This window comes from Gloeophyllum trabeum, assembly GCF_000344685.1.
Source record: "Gloeophyllum trabeum ATCC 11539 unplaced genomic scaffold GLOTRscaffold_00017, whole genome shotgun sequence".
In the NCBI taxonomy this organism is placed as follows: domain Eukaryota; kingdom Fungi; phylum Basidiomycota; class Agaricomycetes; order Gloeophyllales; family Gloeophyllaceae; genus Gloeophyllum; species Gloeophyllum trabeum.
Genome location: NW_006920426.1, coordinates 340,669 through 364,185, shown reverse-complemented (window position 1 = coordinate 364,185; position 23,517 = coordinate 340,669). Strand labels below are relative to the sequence as shown.

At 53.0% G+C, this 23,517-nt stretch overlaps 10 protein-coding genes across 10 annotated transcripts; 3 read left to right on the top strand and 7 right to left on the bottom strand.

The window, feature by feature from the left end:
* Positions 1 to 246: 246 nt before the first annotated feature.
* GLOTRDRAFT_49413 (aquaporin) lies at positions 247 to 1,249 on the bottom strand (the record flags this gene model as incomplete). The annotated part of the gene is made up of 5 exons (XM_007872194.1): positions 247 to 361; positions 415 to 680; positions 733 to 986; positions 1,042 to 1,075; positions 1,148 to 1,249. Coding segments are annotated over 5 exons (771 nt in total), but the record flags the coding sequence as incomplete, so codon positions are not given.
* A 1,390-nt stretch (positions 1,250 to 2,639) lies between these two features.
* On the bottom strand, positions 2,640 to 5,387 carry GLOTRDRAFT_141193 (aquaporin; the record flags this gene model as incomplete). Its single annotated transcript, XM_007872298.1, has 12 exons — positions 2,640 to 2,804; positions 3,744 to 3,816; positions 3,890 to 4,000; positions 4,078 to 4,138; positions 4,171 to 4,242; positions 4,300 to 4,438; positions 4,496 to 4,534; positions 4,592 to 4,780; positions 4,834 to 4,892; positions 4,948 to 4,981; positions 5,039 to 5,162; positions 5,212 to 5,387. The coding sequence occupies 12 exons, from the start codon at positions 5,385 to 5,387 to the stop codon at positions 2,640 to 2,642; spliced, it is 1,242 nt and encodes a 413-aa protein (XP_007870489.1).
* A 1,471-nt stretch (positions 5,388 to 6,858) lies between these two features.
* GLOTRDRAFT_123315 (GCFC-domain-containing protein) lies at positions 6,859 to 9,816 on the bottom strand (the record flags this gene model as incomplete). Its single annotated transcript, XM_007872297.1, has 11 exons — positions 6,859 to 7,167; positions 7,219 to 7,509; positions 7,558 to 7,818; positions 7,881 to 8,417; positions 8,480 to 8,727; positions 8,777 to 8,889; positions 8,945 to 9,053; positions 9,108 to 9,305; positions 9,372 to 9,553; positions 9,606 to 9,688; positions 9,751 to 9,816. The coding sequence occupies 11 exons, from the start codon at positions 9,814 to 9,816 to the stop codon at positions 7,102 to 7,104; spliced, it is 2,154 nt and encodes a 717-aa protein (XP_007870488.1). The 3' UTR covers positions 6,859 to 7,101.
* Positions 9,817 to 10,395: 579 nt separating this feature from the next.
* On the top strand, positions 10,396 to 12,293 carry GLOTRDRAFT_81649 (uncharacterized protein). The gene is made up of 6 exons (XM_007872296.1): positions 10,396 to 10,530; positions 10,593 to 10,752; positions 10,945 to 11,130; positions 11,185 to 11,449; positions 11,505 to 11,649; positions 11,705 to 12,293. Exons 1-6 carry the CDS (start codon positions 10,479 to 10,481, stop codon positions 12,145 to 12,147), a joined length of 1,251 nt encoding a protein of 416 aa, XP_007870487.1. The 5' UTR covers positions 10,396 to 10,478; the 3' UTR covers positions 12,148 to 12,293.
* A 246-nt stretch (positions 12,294 to 12,539) lies between these two features.
* GLOTRDRAFT_81647 (mRNA triphosphatase CET1) lies at positions 12,540 to 13,855 on the bottom strand (the record flags this gene model as incomplete). Its single annotated transcript, XM_007872295.1, has 6 exons — positions 12,540 to 12,608; positions 12,666 to 12,979; positions 13,034 to 13,152; positions 13,206 to 13,485; positions 13,539 to 13,588; positions 13,639 to 13,855. 5 exons carry the CDS (start codon positions 13,853 to 13,855, stop codon positions 12,797 to 12,799), a joined length of 849 nt encoding a protein of 282 aa, XP_007870486.1. The 3' UTR covers positions 12,540 to 12,608; positions 12,666 to 12,796.
* A 590-nt stretch (positions 13,856 to 14,445) lies between these two features.
* GLOTRDRAFT_66232 (uncharacterized protein) lies at positions 14,446 to 15,921 on the bottom strand. The gene is made up of 5 exons (XM_007872294.1): positions 15,752 to 15,921; positions 15,624 to 15,699; positions 15,096 to 15,553; positions 14,855 to 15,039; positions 14,446 to 14,792 (listed from the first exon to the last, which is right to left on the bottom strand). The coding sequence occupies exons 1-5, from the start codon at positions 15,843 to 15,845 to the stop codon at positions 14,592 to 14,594; spliced, it is 1,014 nt and encodes a 337-aa protein (XP_007870485.1). The 5' UTR covers positions 15,846 to 15,921; the 3' UTR covers positions 14,446 to 14,591.
* A 156-nt stretch (positions 15,922 to 16,077) lies between these two features.
* On the bottom strand, positions 16,078 to 18,120 carry GLOTRDRAFT_66229 (uncharacterized protein). The gene is made up of 10 exons (XM_007872293.1): positions 17,848 to 18,120; positions 17,768 to 17,793; positions 17,638 to 17,716; positions 17,577 to 17,585; positions 17,466 to 17,521; positions 17,413 to 17,420; positions 17,249 to 17,364; positions 16,761 to 17,182; positions 16,430 to 16,697; positions 16,078 to 16,363 (listed from the first exon to the last, which is right to left on the bottom strand). Exons 1-10 carry the CDS (start codon positions 18,073 to 18,075, stop codon positions 16,241 to 16,243), a joined length of 1,335 nt encoding a protein of 444 aa, XP_007870484.1. The 5' UTR covers positions 18,076 to 18,120; the 3' UTR covers positions 16,078 to 16,240.
* A 334-nt stretch (positions 18,121 to 18,454) lies between these two features.
* GLOTRDRAFT_112534 (uncharacterized protein) lies at positions 18,455 to 19,045 on the top strand (the record flags this gene model as incomplete). Its single annotated transcript, XM_007872292.1, has 2 exons — positions 18,455 to 18,921; positions 18,985 to 19,045. A coding segment is annotated over one exon (293 nt), but the record flags the coding sequence as incomplete, so codon positions are not given.
* A 663-nt stretch (positions 19,046 to 19,708) lies between these two features.
* On the top strand, positions 19,709 to 21,356 carry GLOTRDRAFT_133366 (uncharacterized protein; the record flags this gene model as incomplete). Its single annotated transcript, XM_007872407.1, has 2 exons — positions 19,709 to 20,496; positions 20,552 to 21,356. 2 exons carry the CDS (start codon positions 19,709 to 19,711, stop codon positions 21,354 to 21,356), a joined length of 1,593 nt encoding a protein of 530 aa, XP_007870598.1.
* A 728-nt stretch (positions 21,357 to 22,084) lies between these two features.
* Positions 22,085 to 22,339, bottom strand: GLOTRDRAFT_49381 (uncharacterized protein; the record flags this gene model as incomplete). The annotated part of the gene is made up of 1 exon (XM_007872191.1): positions 22,085 to 22,339. The coding sequence occupies one exon, from the start codon at positions 22,337 to 22,339 to the stop codon at positions 22,085 to 22,087; it is 255 nt and encodes an 84-aa protein (XP_007870382.1).
* Between the last annotated feature and the right edge of the window lie 1,178 nt (positions 22,340 to 23,517).

Here is a 23,517-nt window from a genome sequence, read left to right as displayed (position 1 = left end):
TAGTATGTAGGAATGATGGTAAATAGGTACTAGTACAGACATTAGTATAATAAATTACAGCACGGGGGAGGGGATAGTCAGGGGTATCGCAGGTCTGACGATCATACGGCCTCCGCGCCAGCGATCGGTTTTTGCCTCTCCTCGTAAGGGGCGCGTGCATGCGCTGCGCGGGCTCTTGCGTCACTGAATGCAAACATGACCCGTCAGTGACCTGCTATTGACAGGAGTCCATGTAAATGTGGCTACTCACGGCTTGTTCAGTATGCTCTCGGCGCCGGTGAAAATGAAGCCGTCGTAGATCAGCGCGCCGGCCTGTGCGCCGATTATAGGGGCAATCACTGGGCACCAGAGCCAGTAGTGGCTGTGGGGCGGGTCAGTATCCGACAGAAAATGGGGCAACACGATTTTACGTACTTCCGGAAAGTGAAGACGTCCTTGCCGTACCCAACCATAGCGGTCAGGAGTCGGGGGCCAAGGTCACGCGCGGGATTGATAGCGTAGCCGGTCTCCATACCGAGGGCCGCACCGATACCGAGGATAGTGATGAACAGCGTGAGGGGAACCAAGCCCGGTGGAGGGGGGCCGTTGTTCTTGTCCGTCACGGCGAGCACAACGAGAAGCAGCACCGCGGTCGCCATGAACTCCGAGAAGAAGCAAGAGACGTTGGTCATGTAATCCAGCTGATCGACGAGAGTGAGGACAGTGTTGGCATCAGCAAGCCTATCAACTTACCGCGTACGTAGAAAACAGGCCGGCGGTCCCGGGCACTGTTCTAACGCCCCGGCCGCCTTCGAAGATATCGATGGCGTGGAAGTAGTTGGCGTAGATGATCGCAGCACCGCACAATGCGCCCATTAGTTGAGCGAAGATGAAGGCGGGCACTTTCTTCCATGGAAAGCCACGGAACGTCGCCAATGCTAGAGTTACAGCCGGGTTGATGTGACCACCAGAAATACCGCCTGAGAACCATACACCCAGCGCAGTACCTAACGTACGAATTTAGTGAGCGGTGAAATTTGTGCAGAATGCTGGTCAACGTACCGACTGCCCATCCAAAGTTTAAAGACAGGTAATCCTAGAGGAACCGGTTAAGGACGATAGGACGGTCAGAGCAACCCATACGTACCCCTTTGGGACTTGCTGCAACGGCTGTATTGCCGGAAAGCACGACTTGGCAGTCGACACCAGTACCAAAGATGATAAGAATCATGGTTCCAAGGAACTCAGCAGCTGGTTCTCGCAGGTACTCTCTGCAGCCGACGTGAGCTGGTGTCGCGACAGAGTATACCAGCGAAACTCACCGTATCCGCGACCACCGATTAGGGTAGCGAGTAATCATTTCCTCGGAGTCGTCGTGAATCTCTGTCTTTTCGTGTGTATGATGCTCATGATGTTCGTGTTCGCCAGAGTACCGCTTTGTCCGATCGAGGCTCGCGTCGCGGGTGACCGAGCTCGTCTCCGAGTCCGACTTGCGGTCGACGCTCCTGATTCTGAAGTCCCTCATGTCGTAAAGGTCGTAGGGCGTAAGGGAGATGGAAGATATCTACAAGACGCCAGAAGGCGGGATGGGGAGATAGGAAAAGGTGGGGAATATTGGCTGGCTATGCGATCACATTATAACGGGACGAGTTGCCGGTAGGACGCCTTCGACCGAGCGCGTCTGGGTGGATAGCTGGCCTCCGGCGAACGCCGGCATGGAGCTCGGCATTTGTATAAACCATTTACGAACCACGATCTCCGAATCCAGTAGTTCCGAGCGCTTCCGCACACGATGTCCTGCCCGAACGATATGTCGCTGTTCCTTGCCCTGATCTCTGTCGCGCACGGTGTGCTGCACGTCCCTGCCAATTTATCTCTGCTGCCTCCTGAAACCGTCCAGGATATCGCTGGTGGTGTGGGTGGTCGGTGCAGCTATGATTAGGTGACGTGCGCTATGACTTATTTCAGTCTCCGTAAGGCCTTCGTCTGCTATACGCGACACATGATCTGGACCCTTCTTGCATTCGGATATCACAGAGTTTCCAGACGTTCTAATCGCTCGGGATACCGGAACTTGTGCGGATGGAGGCTGGTCAGGCTCGTACAGGCTGGTATACTTGGCTCAGGTGGCGGTCTGCAAGGACCAGTCTGGCCTCTGCAGATCGCTATCTTTGCAGGAAAGTTGTACCTGTTTGCTCAAGCATGCTCTCCGTACGCCTCGCTATCATCCCTTCCTAAATTTGTATTACGATGCCGCCTTATTTCGTGATCGCTGCACATTCTCCAGACTCCATCCCGCACCCCCCGTGGGCCCCCTGTCGGGCATTTCGAATTCAGTACAATTCTGTTTGGAGTCCGTTAGGCTGTCGACGTGGGGTATATCTCCTCGCGGTGGCAGTTCTGTTTTGCGGCTGACCTTGAGCCATTGGGCTCGCAGCAGCGGTGACTGGCGATCACCAAGCCTTTGGCCGCTTACACCGGCTAGCTTACCTGCTCGCTCTGCGCGACGACCGCCTCAGGCCAGTGCTCCGGCGATAACTGGCTGTATTCGCCGGTAAGCCAGGACCAACTCAAATTTCGATGAGGTCACGCCGTTACCATAAATGGTGCCTCTCCTCTTGTCGCGAAGCGTGGAGAAGCCTGCCCTTACGTGCCTTGATCTATGCATCAGACTTCTGCCCGCCGAACGCGATCGCGGACGCGCAGATAATGAAATGACCTCCCGGCTCCTCGCCCCGGACCTCCATGCGCGTCGACGGCGGCGCTCTCCAATATTCCTTCATGTTCGGCTGCCCCAGGTCGGTGTCCATGAAGCTCTTCTGCTTCTGTGATACGAAGCTTAGGCCCCACTACCGTACAGTTCTGTTTTATTCTCGTTGAAGACCGTCTTATTTCTGTGTTCATGAAGTTCCTCGAGCTCGTTATGATGGCCCCCTTCACTTGCGACTCTCTTCTTGCTGGATACAGTCTTATTTTTGCACTCGTGAACTCTTCTTGTTTTCGTTATGAAGCACCGCCTTTCAGTCTCCGTTTATTCTTGTCCATATTGCCTTATTTTTGCTGAACATTTACGTTCCGACCCGACCATCCCTTCATTCCTCGACACGATCCCCATCTAGGGTCAGTGCGTCGAATACGTCCAACGGCTCCCCGTGTCCGCCACAGAAGACAATACGACACACCTTGCTTGCTCTGCGTTCGACGATTCAGGATGCGCCACTGATGCACAGACCCACCTGACCAGGTTAAAGGTGGTCTCGCTCATGGGCTCGTTGGCCTTGTGGATGATGGATCTTGAGCTAAAATGCTTCTTTTCGCTGACGGATGTTCATGATCAAGTGCTCATCCTTGGGCCAGGTTGGCTGTGCAATCGGTCCCGCTGTTAGTGTATGAATATGCGGTCGATTTCCCCATTAGTAGAAGGTCAGGCTTAACGCTCGCTATGATAGTGCGACATCCACTCCCTATAGAGTGGCGAAAGCGAAGATCCAATTGTAATACGTCAAATGCGTCACTTCAAGGACAAGCTCCAGGGTATGGCCACCGTCCTCGTGATTCCCTAGATGCCTTGCGCTAGCCTGGATGCCGGTCTTCGGGTTCTCATCACAAGTAGCTAAGCTGCGGGCGAGATCATCCAGGAGCAGCAATAAATCCAAAATTTCCTGTCAGTCTACAAGGCCCAACAATATACCGACCGGTGAAACAAGTGAGATTACATGTAGAGCCACGCAACGTCGACCGGGAGGAACTTTCTCGCCTCAGACAATTTCAACGCCAGCGGGATTGGGCCGCTGCTCGTGCCTTGCGTGTGCGTTGCGCTCTCTCGCGGCCGCATCCCTGGAACAATAATGACGCGACCGTCGTACGTCTGTAAGTACCGTACCGATTGCGCAGCGCAGGGGAAACTCACGGCGTATTGATTATGCTCTCGGCACCGCGGAAGATGAAGACGTCGTATACGAGCGCGCCCACGAGCGCCCCCGAGAACGCCCCGAGGATGGGGCCCCATATCCAGTACTGGCTGCAGTGCCAAGGGTTTAGCATGGTCCAGGTCCGGAAGAGCTTGATCGAAAACCGATCGACGCGATCAATACTCACTGCCTGAAATTGAATACTAGATGGTCGTGGAATAATAGCGGAGGTGTAAGCGCGTGGTAGGCTGATCGAGAGCGTAAACAGGATGACACCCACCTTCTCGTCCGTACCCGACCATTGCGGTGAAGATGCGAGGCCCGAGGTCGCGGGCGGGGTTGATTGAGAAACCTTTTTGGCAGGGACCGTCAGACGTGTAGCGCCGCGCTCGAGCGAGAGCTACAATACCTGTCTCCATACCCAAGGCAGCTGAGATGCCCAGCAGAGTTATAAACAGAGCCAGAGGGACCATGCCCGTGGGGGGAGAGCCGTTAGTAGCGTCCATTAGACTGAACACTACAATAATGAGAATCGCAGCGCCCAAGAACTTCGAGGACACGCAGTGTTATGACCCGTCTCACAGTCAAGATAGTGGATGACGAACCTCGGAGAAGAAAGCAGATGCATTTGTTAGGTAGTCCAACTACGTCAAAAGATTTCAGTGTCGTCCTGAACCTACAGCGGACAACAGACGACTTACCGGGTACGAGCTGAATAGGACAGCAGTACCTGGAACAGTCCGCCTTCCCCCCTCGAATATATCAATGGCATGGTAGTAATTCCCATACGCGATACCTCCTCCGCACAGAGCGCCCAACAGCTGCGCGAACATGTATATAGGCACCTTCTTCCACGGGAACCGGCGGAACACAGCCAACGAGAGCGTAACCTACGGCGAAGTCTGTTAATCCATTACACTGAACAGGCAATCGGATTCCGTACCGCAGGATTGACATGTCCGCCGGAAACGCCGCCTGATATCCACACTGCGAGGGCAAGGCCTTAAAACGGTTGTTAGTGACCGACACGGCCAACGCGCATTTTATTGCGACTTACCAGTGGCCCATCCGAAACAGACAGACAGATAATCCTGTCGACGGCAAGTTGCACATTCTAGTGATGATAATCGTAGACTCAGCTTACTCACCCCCTTTTGCATAGGCGCTACATCTGTATTGCTGGACAGGACTACCTGACAGTTAACACCGTTCCCGAATATGCAGAGGATCATAGTGCCCAGGAACTCTGCTACTGGTTCGCGTATGGAATTTCTTGACTGCGCTCAGCGCAAGAGACCGTGACTCTGCAAGATTGTCTTACCGGACTTTGGCCCATGTGTTAGGGCAGAGTGTGATTTCTCCCGGGGCGTCAAAGACGCGTCCAGGAACAGGGTTGTCCGGGCGGGCTGGTAGGGGATCGGGCTTTGGAGCCTCTGCACTGGCATGGCTGGGTGCAATGGTCGTCTGAGAACGTGTGGAAAGGTCTGTCTGAGACATTTAGAAGGTAAGGTAGGGAAGGAGGATATCTGGCGACTAGTATGGAGCGAGGAGGACGACAGTGTCCCGCCGCATGTTATACATCCGACCAGTGGTGGCTGACCAGGCCGAGCATAATGCGAGTGATGATATGTTCGGATCGAGCGGATAGGACTTGGGGATCGCTCCAAGAATTCTTATCCAAACCAAGCCCAGTCAGTATTTAAATACCAATGTCGGAACGCCATACCGACGCTTAGAAAACAGCGAAGACTTCAAGATGTATAGTAGAAATGTCGCACACGGAAATCCGCTAATCCCAGGAATGGCTGAAGGAAGCAATCGCGAGTGCCGGGAGGACAGTCGTAATAGCCAGACATATCTTAACAAATGCCGGTAATAGCTCAGTTGGCATAATATCGACATCTGCCTTGCAAAGGCAAAATATCAGCAACAACTAGCACCAGGATATAGCACGTACTTGCCCAGGCAGCCACCTCCTCACTGACTTCCTGGTCGTCGGCAACAATGGAATCTCGCACACCCCAATTAACGCCCGGCAATGTCCTTGCTCAGCTCGAGTACTTACGGTGGTGCGTATTGCGGCTGAGACTCAATCCCCCCCTCCTCCAATCTCGGCAGCTCGCCTTCATCCTGAGGCGTGAATACTTGGTCTACCATGGCCAATCGAAGCTGTCATTGTCAAGACTCCTGTGGTCCCTCGGAACGCAGCCAAACAGGCTCGAGCTCGCTGCCACAATCCAGACTCCCACGCCCAACCATAATACCCAAGACCCAGTACAGAACACGTTTGCGGGACCGCCACCATGCATATGCCTTGGCCACAGAAGGTTGTCCATCAATACGAGAAAGTCCGTCCCAACCCCGACGAGTCGGACTATAACGGTCCATACAACAATCTCTTCTATACATTATTCCCCCGGGTACCGATTATACTGTCGTTCCCCAGCTGCATCTAAAGCCAGCATCGCGAGAATCTGCCCACTCCATTACGTCTTTTGAAGTACAGTACTAGTACATCGATAAACCTGTCTTCATATTGCATGTCAGGGCACCTCGAGATCTTCAGTTCGATTAATCCATCTCGTAAGGAAGCTGACTGGGAAATCCGAACCCGCATACAGGACTTACGACGTTCATGCACCCTTTCACTATGCTAGGCTCATCCCTTGCAATTGTCACGATGCAGATGTCTGCCCCCTTCCATTTCTACATGCCGCAGCGCAATGGGAACTAGACTCTGCTTCTATCGTTATAGAGGGGTCATCAAGCCTCCATACATCTCCAATGATCCCGAAATGTTAGTGGACACGGCTCCTCGAGAATGTTGGAACTGCAACATCCTCGAGGAGGATGGACTTCAGATATTTCAAGATGTTGTGGAAGAGATAAAGCAGAGCGTGCTGTCCAAGACCATGCGCATATAGGTGCTCCCGCAGCAGTCGGAACATGATGTCTGACAGCGGAACGAGCCACGCACTGCGGAGTGAACCGTCGGCGGACGTCGCGTGCGGGTCAGTTAGCTTCATTATCGCTCTTCCGGGAGCCAACCTGCGGTGACGAGGTCGCAGGAAGGAGCCGCGAAGGCTGCCTCGTCACCATCGATGGCACATAATGTGCAGGCTCCCGGAGTGGGACGGCGTAGAATACATAGCAATCGTCTCTCGCGTTTGATAGGTTCTGTGCTGTGTCATACCAAAAAATAGTCCGTGACCTACGAAATGGCCAAACGCGTCTTGACAGATGCAGGTAACAACTCGTCCGGCATGATGTCCGCGATCTGTAACCATATATCAGTATACCAATAGGGAAGCCCGAGACATTGACCTACCTTCCGAACAGCCTCTTCCCCACCAACTTCCCACCCACTTTCGGCAATAGGCAGCATGGAATCTCGCACCAGCCGAGTTCCCAGCTCACCAATACCAAATTTACCAGAAGTGTATTTCCTCCACCGCAGTATATTCCTGAGCAACTTCATCTGTCTTGCCAAAATACGTCTGCGCGCTGGAATGGCTTCAGGATCGAAGCGCGGGACACTTTGTGCCAAATAGGGGGCGACCAACGCCTCCATGTCCGTAACAGCCCCAGAGAACAACTGGAAGACAGACTTCAACAGGGTCTATAATACTTCAGTCACCGTCCAAATCACTACGCAATCACAGCTTACCTGGAATTTGAGATTGTCAGGCTCAATCGACGCCTCGACCTCTTCAGCAAGGTCTATAATCCGTCCTACATGCTTCGCGGAATAGGGATCAAAGGCACCTCCAACAACCACTTTGACCAGTCGAGGGATCACAGCGGTGGATATCATCGCTGAGACCAAATCCCCATCTGGTCCTAGTGCGGGCTCCTCGTCCTCATCCTGAGGGCGAGAATACTGGTAAAGAGATGTATACCAGTCGAAGCTGTCGAGGCTTCTGTGATCCTTCAGACAGCTGCGTTTAGAACGCAGTCACCGCACTCGCACCCAAGGAATTGACCGCGTACCTCCAGAGGGTCCCAACCCAACAACTCGAGCCTCACCCAGAATTCCCACGCCCCAACCATACCCAAGCCGCCCCAGGCCCCGGTATAAGTGTCTCCGAATCGCTGTCGCCACTCGCCAAACCATTTCCCAAGACCCAGACCAGGATCTTTGAAATCATCCGCCTGGACATCTGCCAAGACGTCGCGCACCTTTAGTGATAAACCTCCCATTGCCGTTTGGTAATCTGCAGCATCGGACGGTGCTAAGGATGAATCTGTGGAATAGCCCTCCTCTTCATCACTTGAGGGGGCGCTCCTCCGCTGCCGATTCGATCGTCGTGAGATTCTGGCAGCACGCCTGTCCTTCCTCGAGGCAGCGTTCAAGGGTTCGACGGCTCGACCTAGCTCATCCACGTCAGCCGCGGAGGAGACCGGCAGTGTACCAAGGAAGAGTGAGAGATCATCAGCATCGTCGTCGCGCCGTCGTTTCGAAATCATATCGTGCCGCTCCCTCAAGAGGGAGACATGTTCATCCTCCAATTTCTCTAACTCGGGATACTATCAGCGTGAAGGTGAATTAGCAAAGGCTTGTAATAAAGCAGGAAACTTAAGCCATCCACCTTTTCATCCAAGAAAGTGGCAACGCTTTCCACCCAATCCCTAAATGCTGCGAACCAGCTTCGCTTGGCTTCGGCTTCAGCAATCATCTCACGCATCTCCCTTTCCCGAGCTTCCAACTGAATCCGCTCCTCTGCTAGGGATTCCACGGTTGAAGTATTTTGAGCATGTGACGTGGTTAAAGCGGTCAAAGATTGGGTGAGACGTCCTATCGCTGATGCCAAAGTTGGTATCGGCGTCTCCATCGGTACTTTATGCAGTCAGTAAATGAACGTGTTTTGTGATATGAAATAACGCACTCGGCGCAGGCTTATAAACTTCCTTGGCAGGCTGGAATATCTCTTCGGGCCGATGACCGCCCCGACGTAGTTGCTCCTGCTCCCATTCTATTGTCTCTTCGTCAACTTCTTCGCTGAATGGCCGCTGTCAGTGAAGTTTATACGAACGTTGTCGGGCGAACAACTCACGCCTCCGCAATCAGCTCTTGCATTTCTTCTCTCTTCTTAGCCGCTTCAACTTTTTTGCTTTTTTTACCTAGTGCAATGCGTTCTTGTGCACTAGTATATTCAGCAAATTCTATAACAGCCATCAGTTTGTTTATCTTCGCAGGCTTGGAGACGCGCAACTCACCTTCTTCTGCTTCACCTAGCTCGTCTTCTTCCCGCACGAGTCGGCTCTCGGGATGCGGACCTTGGTAATTATCCTCGCGCTTCGTTAGCGAGAGCGAGATGAAATCCTCTGCAGCAGGGGCCGTCGTTCGAAGACGTTCGCGTTTCTCTTTAGCTGCCTGTATAGAGGATGCAGAAGGAATAGCAGTGTCGGTATCCGCTAAAATGAGCAGGTCAATAATGAAACATGAGTACATTAACGGACGAGAGGCATGCCGTAGTTTACCGAATACGTCACTTGCAGCGAGAGCAATCGAGTTGTCCCCATCGACGCTCATTGACATGTCAACTGACTCATCACCGGCAAGTCGTGGTCGGGACGTCGGCGTGCTCGCCTTCAATTGTGAAAGATATGCTTGGTCGTAGACAGGTCCACTGCTTCTAGGGGAACTCTCGACCGAGGGTACGCTACTTGACGTCAGGGCTTTAGCAAAGAATGAAAGCGCCTGATAACACGTACCCAGGGGAGCCGGGAGCCTTTCCTAGTGATATCCTACTGCTCAAGTTTGACTTCTTGATCTGGAAGACCTCCCCTTCCTCGGCCTGTCGAACATTCGTCAGAGGGGACACTTGGAAATCTCAGCTCTGGTGTTAACATTCCGCACCTCGTCGGCTCCCCCGAAACTGAGTCTTGACTTTGGCTTAGCCCGAGTTTTCTTCTTCAGTTTCATAGCAAGTGTACTGGGAGAATCCTCTGTATTGCCGGGTCCTTCGGTCTTCTCTTCATTCTCTTCAATGGGAGTGTCTCTGACCCTCTGGACATGTTTCGACTTTGTCCGCTTGAATACTACTGGGGCGTCCGCCATCGCCGCGACCAACGCAAGTCGGAGTGTTCCAGCAATCGGCGAAACGATAGAGAAGCTTGGTATTTTCTGCACTCAGCAGCCGTTCCGCGGCTTACTTATTAGAGTAGGGTATCACCAATTTTGCTCCGCTAATGCTGTGTCCTGATCAACAAGAGTGGTGAGTCGTGGTGCACTGTGGCCCCGAGTGGGGTATAATTACCTTTCCGGGCTCGGCTGCCTGCGCGAAGAATTCTGAAAGTTCTCTATCGTTTCGCCGATTGCTGTCACTCAGAATCACTGTCGGGGCAAGTTGTAGCAGTCGACTCATGTGACGCAGGCGCCCGCCACTGACGCGTTCAGGATATTCCCACGCATTCGGCTTTCCCCTTGCTCTCATGTCGACTCGCCCCCGTCCTCGACCGCGCCCTCGCGTCGCGTCCGGCAGCTCGAATAAAGAGGCTTCATCTGCAACTGCCCCCACCGCTAAATCCACCAAGGCCCCGGCCCAACCATCTATTACTGAAGTGGACGATGAAGACGCACATTTCATGCGCAATCGTTCTGTTACGGGTTGGAAGAAGATAGAGGAAATTGTGAAGGGTTGGTTATGTCTTCGGAACGAGATACGGCAAGCTTGTACTAATATGATATGATTGCTACAGAGAAAGAGAGAAGCTCCCCCGCCCTTGACGACCAAAGCTCGGGGGCGGACACAGATGGAGACGTATGGGAAGTGAATGACTCGCCACGGACGAAGAAGAAGAAGAGATCGCAAAGTAATAAGCCATTGCCGAGCTGGACCAGGACGAAGATAGTCAACTTGTAAGTCCCCGACCGTCTTACTCCGGAAAGGCTCGCGCACTAGCGGCGTACACAACTGGGCTGTAGAATGATGCTCATGCCGGTGCTGTTGTGTGATCATGATGTATGCACGAGGGTTTACTCCCCGCAGTAGATGCCCTTCTTCTGTTATGTCTCCTTCAACTGTCCGTCTTCTCTGACCTGAATGATTAGGCTGTCATCCGATGATGATGACGACGACGAAGACGCCCTGCAAAGCATCGACAATGTGACCCCGAGGAGGCGAGCTGAGCGTCAAACTCAGAAACGCCAGAAGCGACAGCGTAGTCGATCCAGGTCAATAACCCCACCTCCGCCGCTGTCCCTTCTCCAGATCCAGAATGCTAGAAATCTTGTGCGGTACGTGTCTCGAAAGATGGTAAGTGTGCCGGACATTCTCACGCATACATGAAGACAAGCTCTCGACATTGGCCCTCGGCCTGTGTCACCAACGGCATTTGACGACGAGGGCGACTCTGCTGACACGGTAACACTGGATCCGGAGCTCATGGCAATAGCAAGGGAAGTCGAGAGCCAGGCGAAGTCCTTCGTCAAGGACGCTTCCATCGACCAAGAGCTTGGGGGCGGGCCGGAAGTGGTTACAATTCGCGTGAGATGGCAGCCTCACCCCGAAGACGACGCCGGACGAAGCGAACTCTGGACTTTCAAGATGAAGCGCGTACGTACCACGTTTCCCACTTGGTGTTGTGATCATCGTATAATCAACTGGTTAGCACGATACATTCCAACGGCTATTTGAAGAAACGGCAGACGAGGCTGGTATCCTCGTGGATAATCTCATCGTCACACATAGCGGCAAACAAGTATTCTCGCCGTCCACTCCGCATATCTCAGGGATTTGGGCGGAAGCAGAGCTGGGTAAATATGCACCATTAATATGCCTCGCACGGCTTGGCTCATTACTCACCCTTAGTTGCCTGTGAGAAGACGACATATGAATACATAAGAACCCACCGCCTCGACATCGGCGCACCCGGGGCCGACAAGGATGACAAGTGGCCTCCCCCGACACGCTCTCCTAGCGCTGGATTCGGATCCGACGCTGAATCAGACTCCGGGGTTGAGTCCGAGTCTCAAGCCGAGGACAAGTTCAAGCTTGTCCTCCGCTCAGCAGTCACTGACAAGATCACCGTCACTGTCCGACCGACGACCACATGTGCTGCGATCGTGAAGGCCTTCCTAAAGTCTGCGGGGCTCACAGAGAAGTATCAGGGAGCCAAGGGTAAGGGCAGGAAGAAGAAGACTGTGAGCAATATGCCCACACTGGTGGTTGACGGCGACAAGATGGATCCTTCCTCCGAGATTGGGGAGGCAGGCTTGGAGGATGGCGATTGCATCGATGTTGTTGGGCTATGATCCATCATTCTTTCGCGGTGCAGGTCGTCCTTTTTCTTTACGGGCTTTGCTGTTTCTTCGTTGTCTGCCAGTGTACTCTAGTTAACATACCAGTGGGTGATGATTGCATCTAGTTGCACCCATCGGAGAGAGCCAGACGTGGCAGGTGCAATGTTACATCTACGCGAATGAACATTTGGCGTATGCAGGTATTCCATTTGTGAATACTTCGGTAAGCTTGATGCTGCAACTCTGGAAAGACTGGGCAGGCGAATGACTGTTTATACTTCTGTTGGTTTGTATGGGGCGTCGGACTGCACTGACTGCGCATGTTATCGGCGAGTCGTGCAAGCACGCCACTGCAAAGACAATGTGCGTCATCACGCATAGACGAGCATAATAAAACGTGTTGACCCTCTTGTCGAAGCGCATGACAAGGGCCGATCTTTGCATTCACCAAGGGGGTATAGAATAATTTCAGGCTGAATTATCAATGCAAGCGTTCAGTTTCCCGTATATCGTGAAGGCCTCCGACTTACTATACATATGAACGCGCAGTAACGTAGGCTTCTATCAAAAGATCGAGAGGCAGAGTGCTAGTGATACATCAGGGGCAGCACACAATATGAGGAGGAACGCGGGAGAACGGAAGTCCGAGCGGATAGGATCGCTAATGCCAGCCCTCCCCCGAGTTCCGGACAAGGATCCTGGCGTCGTTGACGAATGCGCGGATGAGCTCGTCGAAGGCGTAGCGCTCTTGTTCCGGTACGTTGAGGTCGTTGCGCTTGGACGCTGTTGCGAGCAACAGCTCGGGCCGCGCCACTTCGAGCTCTAATTCGTGTAGAACTTCGGGCTGTTGCAGACATAAGCACGTATATCCGGATACGCATGCTGCCTAAAAACGTACTGGAGCGTTTGGAGAGGTGGTGGATGTGACCTGTGTTAGGTCTATCACAAATTCTTCATGAGTATAACTCAGTCTGTCTTTTCTTCGGGTATGGGTGGGGTTGCCCGACGGTGGAGGGACTACGTAACTGTGTTATAAAATTAGGCACGGACATCGTAGCGGACGGCCTCACCTGGGATTTCAAGACTGACAGATATTCGCCAGTCTGCGCCACGCTTTGGGCTGTACACGTTCAAATCCCCCAGTCTCATTTTCTTCATGCATTCAAGAACGGCCCCGCTCTTTTCATCTCGCGTCACCCGTATCTTCTCTCGATCCCGAGGGTTGTCCGCGGGGTAAAAGGAATCAATGAGGTAGCGGTGGGCGTACTGTAGGGGCGTGGTTGGATGACCAGGTTGTAAAGACGATGTCATGAGGTTATTGAGCAATTCATTGTAGTGTCTATGTTTTGCCTTGCAGATGGGGGAATGAGAGATAGGTCGCGAGGGTACTTGCGAGTGCTCACTATAGACATATTGGACTCAAATCGTACATCCGGGAAATTAGGATCCAAAACTACCGCCGCTGGTTAACAAGAAGTAAAGATATTCAACGTAACTGCGTACTTGTCTCGACAAGAACCGGCAACTGCGCCCTCTGCCCCGAGTGTTTATTCCTCAGAATCCCAATTTTTGCCTCCAGCTCTACCTGCCCGCCCACATCGGGTCTCGTGCTGATCATATGGTGGACAAAGTCCGCGACCTCGCGGATGAACTCGTCGAGCGGCTCGACTCCGAGGATAGAAAGAGACAGCGGGGGCAAGTTCGTCGCGGGCGCAGACATGTATCCGTTAGTTCCATTCGAGTGCGAGTTGGGATGGCTTGGACCGGGCGAGGAGTGGCGTGCGCGCTTTAATGGCCGTGTCGTCGCAGTCCCAGCGGTCTCGTCTGATCCTGACGACTCTTCTTCTCCGTATTCCGAGGCTTTCGACATCTCAGAGGAACGATCGGCTCGACGCAGTGTTTGTGAGTAATTTTGACAGGCCTTAAATGGACAGACTGGCAGTGTGGCGAGGTCCGACGCTTCTCAAGTTAGATTGGGTGAGCCCGGCCACTATTAGTAGAACTCTTGAAGGAGAGTTCCCGATCGCAAACAAGCTCAAGCCTAAGGTGGGGGGTGCCAGGACTTTCTTTGAATGACCGAGGAGAAACAGACGAAGTCGAGCATGTCTTGAATGGTGTCGGTTCGCCTCGTCCATCTACTTCGGCTGCGTCACCAGTCACCACACTTTGAAATGATTATGCGGATTGCGCTTGCAGGTTTACCGTTGACTACGCTGCTTCGGAACGCCTGCTATATATCTGTCGAAGATGACATTCATTTCCGCACTGGCTCCGAGCGACACTGGCAGTTACTGAGTTCCGGCAGGAAGAGTCGATAACCGATTCTCAAGATTTACACTATCATGGCAATGGAAGTCCTATATGTGATACGTCCGACCTTATGGATATATGAGAGGGCTCTCGGGTGCCTAAATTACAACGCACAGACTACTGGGGAAGGAAGAGAAGTTCGAGCTTCACCCGCTTGGACTCGGAGGTGAAGGTACGGCGCCTTCTGTCCCATGATCATGGCCGACAACGGTACTAATCAAGAAAGGTACTAACATACCCAATACTATGAGCAGTGTCCGAGTCGTTTTGCGAAGCTCCGAAGGTGAACCATCGGAGTGATCGGATACTGGTTGCAAAACTGTCGCGACGTACAGGAAGCTTCCGCCCTGGAGCACAGTCAGCCATCGGAGCATAAGCAGGGCAGGGTCCCGAAAACTTCGCAACTCACCGATACGAGTAAAGCTAGACCGCTCGTGCTATCAGCAGCGCCAGCACCCAGCATGTAGAATAGTGCGTAGGACACAATAGCACCCAAAGGCGTAGAACTGGCGAAAATGGCAATGTACTTCTTGATCTCAGACCTGGGCAACGCCGTCGACAGAAGCGAGGTAGTAAAGGCGATCGTCGTAGGAGCTATTGTCACACCTTGTAATGATCCTTCTCCTGCATTAAAGCGTCTCGCCACATACCTTTATGAATCATAAGTGCCATGAAGACAACGAGTGACAGCTCCGATGGGTGGACAGACTGCGAGTCCGAGAGCGACGAGACTCCCAGGGCAAGGCCATCCGCGAGTCCGTGTATGAACAGGCCCACGGTGAGCGGGAAGGCTTCCTTCCTGCCGTCTATACGCCGCACTAGGTCTACTGAAGGGAATGCGCTCGTACGAGGGCTGGAGCCTGGCTGGAGCTCAAGGTCGTCCAAGCCGGCGTCGAACTCGACTTCGGACGAAGAGCTGGGAAGGACTTTGTTGGTCGGCCTTGTGTCCCCGAGAGACACGGGGGAATGAGAGGATGTGTGGTGTGCATGCGAGGATATGGACTGTTCCACGACCAGCATCAGGACGAAGCCTACCAGTAGAGACGCGGCAATCTTGGTTGTAGGAAACTCGGAGGCGGCGTAGGCTCCTGCTGTAGCCTCTACACCCCTAATGTAAATGCACACAGCGGGTTCACAGCGTGAGACTCCATAGAACAGGTACTGAACAGAGGGCGTACTCTGGAATTATAATGCCTAGAGCAGCACCCAGTAGCAGACCGGTACCAACGGCTGAGACTCCAGCCAGCCCACTACCTAAGCCAGTTACTTAGCGTCCATAACAGCCTACGTCCGTCCGCAATCATACCTGTAAAGCTCAGAGACAAGGGGAGCGTGCCTATCCCAAAGGACGCTGCTCCCAGAGCCAGGGACATGAGTAACACACCTGCTGCACCTGCCATTGCGGCTTTTTCAGCGAAGATCTGGGAAGCGTCTTCAGTAATAGTGGTATGCGTCAAGGCAAGGGCGAGGTTTATGATGTATGCATAATGTCCGAGTCGAAGCGCGAAGCGTGTACGGCGCCCATACCTAGTGTCTAAATATAGCCCTATGGCTTGCGATTGTAGTAGGTTGAATGGACCTCGGAGTCCTCGGACTGTAACTTTGCCACATCGCTACACAAGTAGGAGACATCGGTAAGAGCAGACGTAGCTAGCCCGCAGTCAAGACTTGAATAATTTCTTCCACTACATATATTACTGATCAGCCCAGCTTCCAAGTACAGCGTTCCGCACAGTTCAGACGGTACCCGAGGACTGGCGTGCCAAGGAGGAGTACTGTGATAGCCATCCATTCACTAGTCCGTCTTCTGCAGTATGTCCTGACCTTTCCTCTTAAATCTCGCAAGCTCATTCTTCCAAGGCTCCCAGCTATCACCGTATTTCTTGAGCAGCCCCGCCAACTCTTCCCTCTGCTCCTTCTGGAAACCCGAAATCGCATGAGCCTCACTAACATGGCGGCCTTAAGAGCGCACAACATCACTCACAATATTCCACGGTTCCTCCCCTCCGTATACGTCCGTAAACAGCTCCTTCAGCTCGTTCCTCGGCAACCCTTCCGCGCGCTTGAACGCTTCGAGTACATCCTTCTTCAGCCTCGCGCGCAGCACCTCCTCCTCGTCACTCGACCACCACCCCCGCGACTCCATGAACAACCTGAACCGCGTGATGGGATTGTCGATCCGCTTCTTATCCTCTACCTCCGACCTTGACCGATATGCGAACGAGTCGTCCGATGTCGAATGATGGCCCACCCTGGAAATAGCATGCCATTTCAGTTCGCACACTATCTTCCGGAAGGCGCAGAGAACGCCTCACCTGTATGTCATAGCCTCGACTAACACCCCTCTCCCCTCTTCGATACATCGTTTCCTTGCTTCCCTCACAGCGCCCAACACAGCGAGGACATCGTTCCCATCAACCCTCACCGTCCACACTCCATACCCCGGGCCCCTCGCAGCAATCCCGTCGCCGTGATACTGCTCATTCGCTGGCGTGGAAATCGCGAACCCGTTGTTCCGCGCGATGAATAGCGTCGGCGAAGGGATGGTCGATGCGAAGAGCATCCCCGCGTGGAAGTCGCCCTCGGAGGCGGCGCCCTCGCCGAAGTACACTGCCGCGCAGTTCTTCCCGCGGCGGGGCGAGCGGGAGATGGCGTACGCGACGCCGGCGGCTTGGGGGATTTGAGTGGCGAGGGGCGAGGATATGGTGAGGAAGTGATGTTTCGGGGAACCAAAGTGCTGTCGAAGAAATCAAAGTCAGATTGTATAGAGGAAGGGAGGCTTGATGTTAGGGAAGATGCGTACGACTGGCATCTGTCTACCCTTGCCCGAGGTATCTTCCTCGTTGCCTACGCACTGAGCCATGATGTTGTCCAAACCGAAGCCGCGCCACAGGAGAACACCTGCTTCTCGGTATTGCCCTGTGGATGGCTTAGAATATATGGGGGGTTACGAATGGCGACACAGACCTAGCACTCTTTTCCTGTCATTATTGTATTCGTCGTGAGGATACATGACTTACTCGTCGTCATTGGCGAGTGCCGCTGCTGAGCCTATGATAGTGGCTTCTTCACCATACTGGGCCAGAAGGACGTCAATTACGCTGAACGTCTTACTGACCACTTGTCCTTACAGCAGTCATCTGAAGGAAATTAATGAGATCGGCCTGATAGGGGGGAGTTGTGCGCACGCACATAGAACGAGATCTTCCCTTGCCGCTGTACATTATATAACAGCGTGTCAAGTGTCGGAAGGAGAACCATGTTCTCATATCTTCCAGTATAGTGAGAACAACAGGCTCCTACAGGCTCTCCGTGGACTCACATCTTCCTGGCGAATGCTTGGTCGATCTACATCCATTGAGTACCTAAGCCGTAGGAGATCTAACTAACAACCCGGCGTACCTCAGGCACCTCTGCCCCATCAATCACCTTCCCAACCCCATCCAAAACTCGATACGTCGGTATTTGCCCACCATCCTCCGTCACCGACTTGAAGAACTTCAGCTTCGATGTAATGGGAGACTGCGAACTAGGAAGGTGCCCATGTTTCTCGCTAGCAGCGCTTGCGAGCCATCTTCTGCAGGGAAGACAGGCCCTGGACTTCACTGCTGCTAGACCCTGCCGTAACATAATGATTCGTGGAACAGCAACCTATTCGCGGTCGCCCAGGATGAGGACTGAGCAGTGGACGGATCTTGCGCTATATTTGGCTGCTTCCCCGCAATGCTGTGCCGGTCACGTGCAATGAATATTTGGATTTATGCGTCAGCTCGTAGTGATTGTTTTGTTTCCTTGTCCACGACGTGCAACATTCTCGACTCGTCGCCGTCGCACATTCATGATTCCTCTGTTGAAAAATGACAATCAAGTAGTCGTTGCGACTCTTGGATCTGGACCGTTTCTGCTTCGATTTCAACGAGGTTCGTCGGTGGTGTGGGTCGCTGGTCGTCTGTACGGAGAGTCTCGATCATGATGTCCCTCTCGTCCTCTTGCGGGCTGTCTGGATTGTGCATGCCAGTATATCTTGCAATTGTTATGCACAGGGTCTGTTGTATCTCTCCTGAGAAGCGGGTGTCTGATAGTTCATACGGCCTCATCATCAGCGCGAAACCCGGCCTCCTCGATCGGAGTCGATGGGCATCACTCTTGCTGGATAGCTCGCATTGGGAGGTGGAGACCAATGCGCATACGCGCGGGGCTTCCATATCTATTGATGTTGGAAATCGACGTCGTCCGACGTTGATACAAAAGGGAAGAGGCCCTCTCGATTCTAGTCGGATTGCCTTGCTCAGGTCTATGTAAAGAACAGCAGGTATTCTTGCCCACGCGTGATGGCGACGGCGCGTCAGTCGGCGATCCTTTTCGTATGTGCTCTATTTGAAGGAACAGCATCAAGAGATTGAAATCTGGTGGGGTATCAGAACCTAAATGAAATACCTCCGAGGCGGACTTGTTGACCACTATGTATGTCCCATTGTAAGTCTCTACGGCACTTCCTCCTGTTCGTTCCTTGGCTTTGTAACATTGTTCTTGTTGCAGGCATCGTATGCACCTTTCCGTTCGCTGCCTTGAAGGGTTCACAGCCTACTTTTTCCTGCCTCAACTGCCATGGGAACTTGGAGCAGATTATTTCGAATGTGAGGTCCCTAGGCCTGAGAAAAGGCTGCGACCCTGCGGTTGCAATGATTTGCGCCGTTCTGCTGGAAGGTTATCCGTACAGTACGACCTAGCTACGGCATTGCATAACGCGATGTTCGTGGCACTCCGACGTCCGTCCCTATAGGTGTGTTCTCCCTGATGCCTTGGAAACCGATCCACCTTGTCATGAAGCTGGTCTTCGAACGTTCTTATCCTGTATAGAGCCGTCGTATTCCAGAATTGTGTCAATGACTACGTATACCCTAGCAATGTGGCGCTCCACATGTCTCTATGCCTGTAGCCTGTAGGGACAGTAGGGTTGTGCGGGAACGTAAGGGAATGGTTATGTCTTGTAGAGTACTCCGGGAATTATGATCTTTGATCGCCTTCCTATAGCATCATGATGGAGTTGAAAGTCCAGAGAGCAGTCCGTATCGCAAATTTGTAATGGCGGTTGTAAGGCCTGCACAACACTTTTAGAAGGCACTCCGGGCCCAATGCCGGCGGCCTTTGGCTTAAGCGATTACACCTAAGCGTCGGCCTCGCAAGCCTGACTTGGTTCCCTCCTCCTGTCTGGATGTCCCAGTAAACTTGAGGTTTCTGCTTTTTCTTTTGCCTTCAGGCCATGCTGATAGCCGTCGTGCTGGCGTTATGCGGCATCCTGGCCTTTTCACCGCAGGTCGTCCTTTCCCGATTCAACACCATTAAGTTTTCGTCAATCCAGCAGTGCGGACCCTTCAGCGTAACTTTCTCCGGGGGCAATGCCCCCACAGCTCTTCCTTTAACTTTGACAGTCGTTCCTTTCAATTCCACTCCGATATCCATCACTATACCCGAGGACTCTTGGAATGCTACCACGAGCACTGGTGCAGCAGTCACCTTCCTTCCCCTGCCAGCCGGCTCGACTTTCGTGGCGTCCTTGGATGACGCAGACGGGCACCCTACCGGTCTGGTGTCCGACGTGATCGCCATCGAAAACTCGTCCGACACGTCGTGCTTGCCCCCACAGGCCGCAGCCACGACCCCGCCCTTTGCCGTCGACACAAGCACGTTCTCCCAATGCGCACCGTTCAATGTCTCCTACGATGCAGCAGCTGGCGTTGGAGTGCCGAAGGTCCGCGGCTTCATTCCTCGAGGATTCTCGCTGTACATGGCACAGAACTCCACCGACGAGGCCGCCTCCATTGCTACGTACACCATGGAGGCCTTCCGCGGGCTCCAGATCGCGCTGCTCATGGACGACGGGAAGGGCCATCGGCAAACAACGGCCATCCAGTCGGTTCTGGGAGACAGCACTAGCTCTGCGAAGTGTATCCACGTCAACGTTACACAGATCTCGTCGAATACGACAAACGCGATGAATAGTTCGCAGATGATGACTACAGAGCCGACAACGTCAGTCAAGCTATCCAAGTAAGGAGTGAGATCTCGATATCTTGCTGTTAGTTGGACTTATCTTGCAATATAGGGGTGCAATTATTGCGATAACCGTGGTTTCTGTGGCGCTCGTCGCAGGCGTTCTCATCCTGATGGGTCTGTACGTGTACCGCGAGCGCAAGCGGCGACGTGCATTGAGGGCTCAAGCAGATGTAGAGCGGCAGTCTCGCTACGAGAAGCCTGGAGAGTTGGACGGATGGGAAACAACAGTCCTGCCGCGTCCATTATCCACCGATAAATCACACGGTCGTCCATCGTCTATCGAAACGTCCAACGTCCCCCGCAAAAACCCCATCTACGTGACTGCGCGATTCGACAAGTCACCCACGTCCCCTGAGTTTATCCAGTACGCTGTCGCGGAGACGGGCCCCACCGCCAACAGCGGGACTTGGCCTCCTCTGCAATCCGCAGGCGTCAGGTCCCTCGCCCCGACCCCGAGCCAGAGGAGCAAGCGGCGGCCCAGTGTGCAGACACTGCGCTCGCTCGATATCGAACAGATCCTGGCTCGTGCGACCATATACGAGGAGGATCGCCAGCGCGGGGAGCGAGAGCAGGAGGAGGTTGCCCTCTCGCCGAGGAAAGCGCCCTCTCCGCCTCCGCCGGCACTCAAGCTTGATTCGCCGCCCCGCAAGGATACGAAGCTATTGAACGTTCCGCGGTCGCCTGCGTATTCACTCGCCTCGACGTCGGGTGGTCAGTCAGCGGTAGACGTGCCCTATACACCTGCATCCAATTACACAAGGATGAGTGCAGCCAGTCCTTGGATGATGCCGCCTTCTAGAGCTAAACTAGCAGACGAGGGTGCCCGGACGTCGTACTCAGGCACAGCCCTGTAGCTTGTCGCATAACCGAACACTCTTCTTCCCCCGGCGTTGTTGTGCCTCCGTTGCTCGCTTGCGGATAATTTATCATCTGATCTTCATTTCTGTAGGATAGGTTGATGCTTTGACTGTATCCCTTTTGATAAGGCTGGAAGTCCCTTTGCTTCGTTGGTACCATATCACTGTATTTTAGGCCGTACATTGCACTTGTATAGTGATCACCACTCGGGCACATTAGATTGAAAGAACTGACATAACTATGGAGGAGTACTGCTCGTCATGCGATAGTGCAAGTCTTCCCCGCAGAGATCAGCTCCCGAAAATTTCATCATATTGCAAGGAATTGTGGGGGACAGTCACGCTTCTCTGGGAAGCGACGGCAGTTGATAGATCAATGCATGGGCAAGTACACGTCGTGTAATCAGGGCATATTGGAGCTGGGGAGATGATTTACTGGTCCCTGCGATGATATTATGTCCAACTCATCAGTAACTCCAACCGTCAGCAGTGCAACTTCGTACCATCATAAAGGACAATGCAGACAGTAGCTCATAGCTCTGGCAAAGCAATGCGAGCCTTCACGGCACCGGGGGTCCGTGTATGAGGCATACTCTCGTCGTACCAACGGAAAAGCGGACCGGAACCTATATGGTCGTTCACATGCAGCATCAGAGATACGGCAGGACAATGACGGCTTACAAGCTAGTATTTTATATGTGGGCGCTCCGTGTTGCCTCCGTGCCTCAGTCATCCTTGGGCAATTTCGCGGCTTCCACTTTGGCTTTCCTTCTCCCTCCCATCATCAGATCGACATAGTCCGCACCTCCCAGTACAGGCCCATCAGAGCTCTTGCGTTTACCAGCTTTGTCCTTTAGGTTCGCCTTCTTGCGAGAGAATGCAGCAGTAACGGCGGGCTCTACCTTCACAGGGGCCGCTGCAGTTGATTTTGTTTGGCCAGTCTTTTTCTTATCCTGTTGGGCAGTAACGTCAGTCGACATCAACTTATTCCACGTTCATCTGCCAGTGCGTACCACCCGCTTGTGCAACTTGGCACTTCGCCCCATCCTGACAATACAAAATGTCCGAATATTCGAAATTTGTCTCCGTACCCGGCGTACCGAGTGTTCGTACCAGTCTGCGAGCGTGACTGATGTCACAGGTTGTTTCCGCGAAGACTCGAGACTTCCATTGACAAGGAATGCTGAGGCTATGTGGAGACAGATATATTGGAGTGTGGGAAGGGGGATGGATACAGCCCCCCTTGCAGTGATCGCTCTCGGGCCGGAACCCGAGCTGGCGAGAAAACTGCACAAACAAAACTAGATACAGGGAGAGCAACAGAAAAGGCAAAGAGAAACTGAAACAGGGATGAGGTGGGAGGGTGGGACAGAAAACAGAGGCTCGATGGGCCACTCTACGCTAGACTGAGATGGAGAGAGGACATCAACAAATTGTCCCGCGGCTGACAGTGGCTGGTGCATATTCCAGTTATTTTAGCACATCTACAATCACATTACCAGCCGAATACCAGACTTGTATTTATGATAAGCGAACCACCTGTTGAGGGATAATTTTAATCAACAACCCCCCTGAGAGCAACAACCCCTCAGCAACCCATGCCATTATCCAGCAACCTTGGTTGTCTGTTATGATTTTCCCATGCTTATCTCATTCCATTTCCATTCCGAGCATTGCTATTGGACAGTACCTTTCTCTGAGTAGAACTTCCCATGGACGCTATCTTCTTCCCACACGTTATCTCCCCTGACTCACCTTCTACCAATGGGCGCCCTTGTATTTCTCATTTCTCTAAGTTACATTCTCACAGGATAGCTTACGCGTCCTTTCTTATTGTTCTCTTCTTTGGGTATTAACCCCTATACCAGTTACTATATATACTGTAGGAAAACCCATGTATTCCCTAGTTCAACCTCCTGTTGAATACAGCGATTACCTGGACTCTTGACTTGACCGTTGGCATTGGCCCGGCCAGACCTACCTTTCAGTACGCTTACTGAGGTAGTGACGACATAACTGTTGGCACGTGGCCCAGTTATCTCAAGACGACTAGTTAGGACATCGCTTCCTAACATTAGGTTGAACTCTTCTACGACACTTGCCGACTTCTTCAAGCCTAGGCAACCCCTCCTCTACTCCTGATCATCCTCGTTGGACT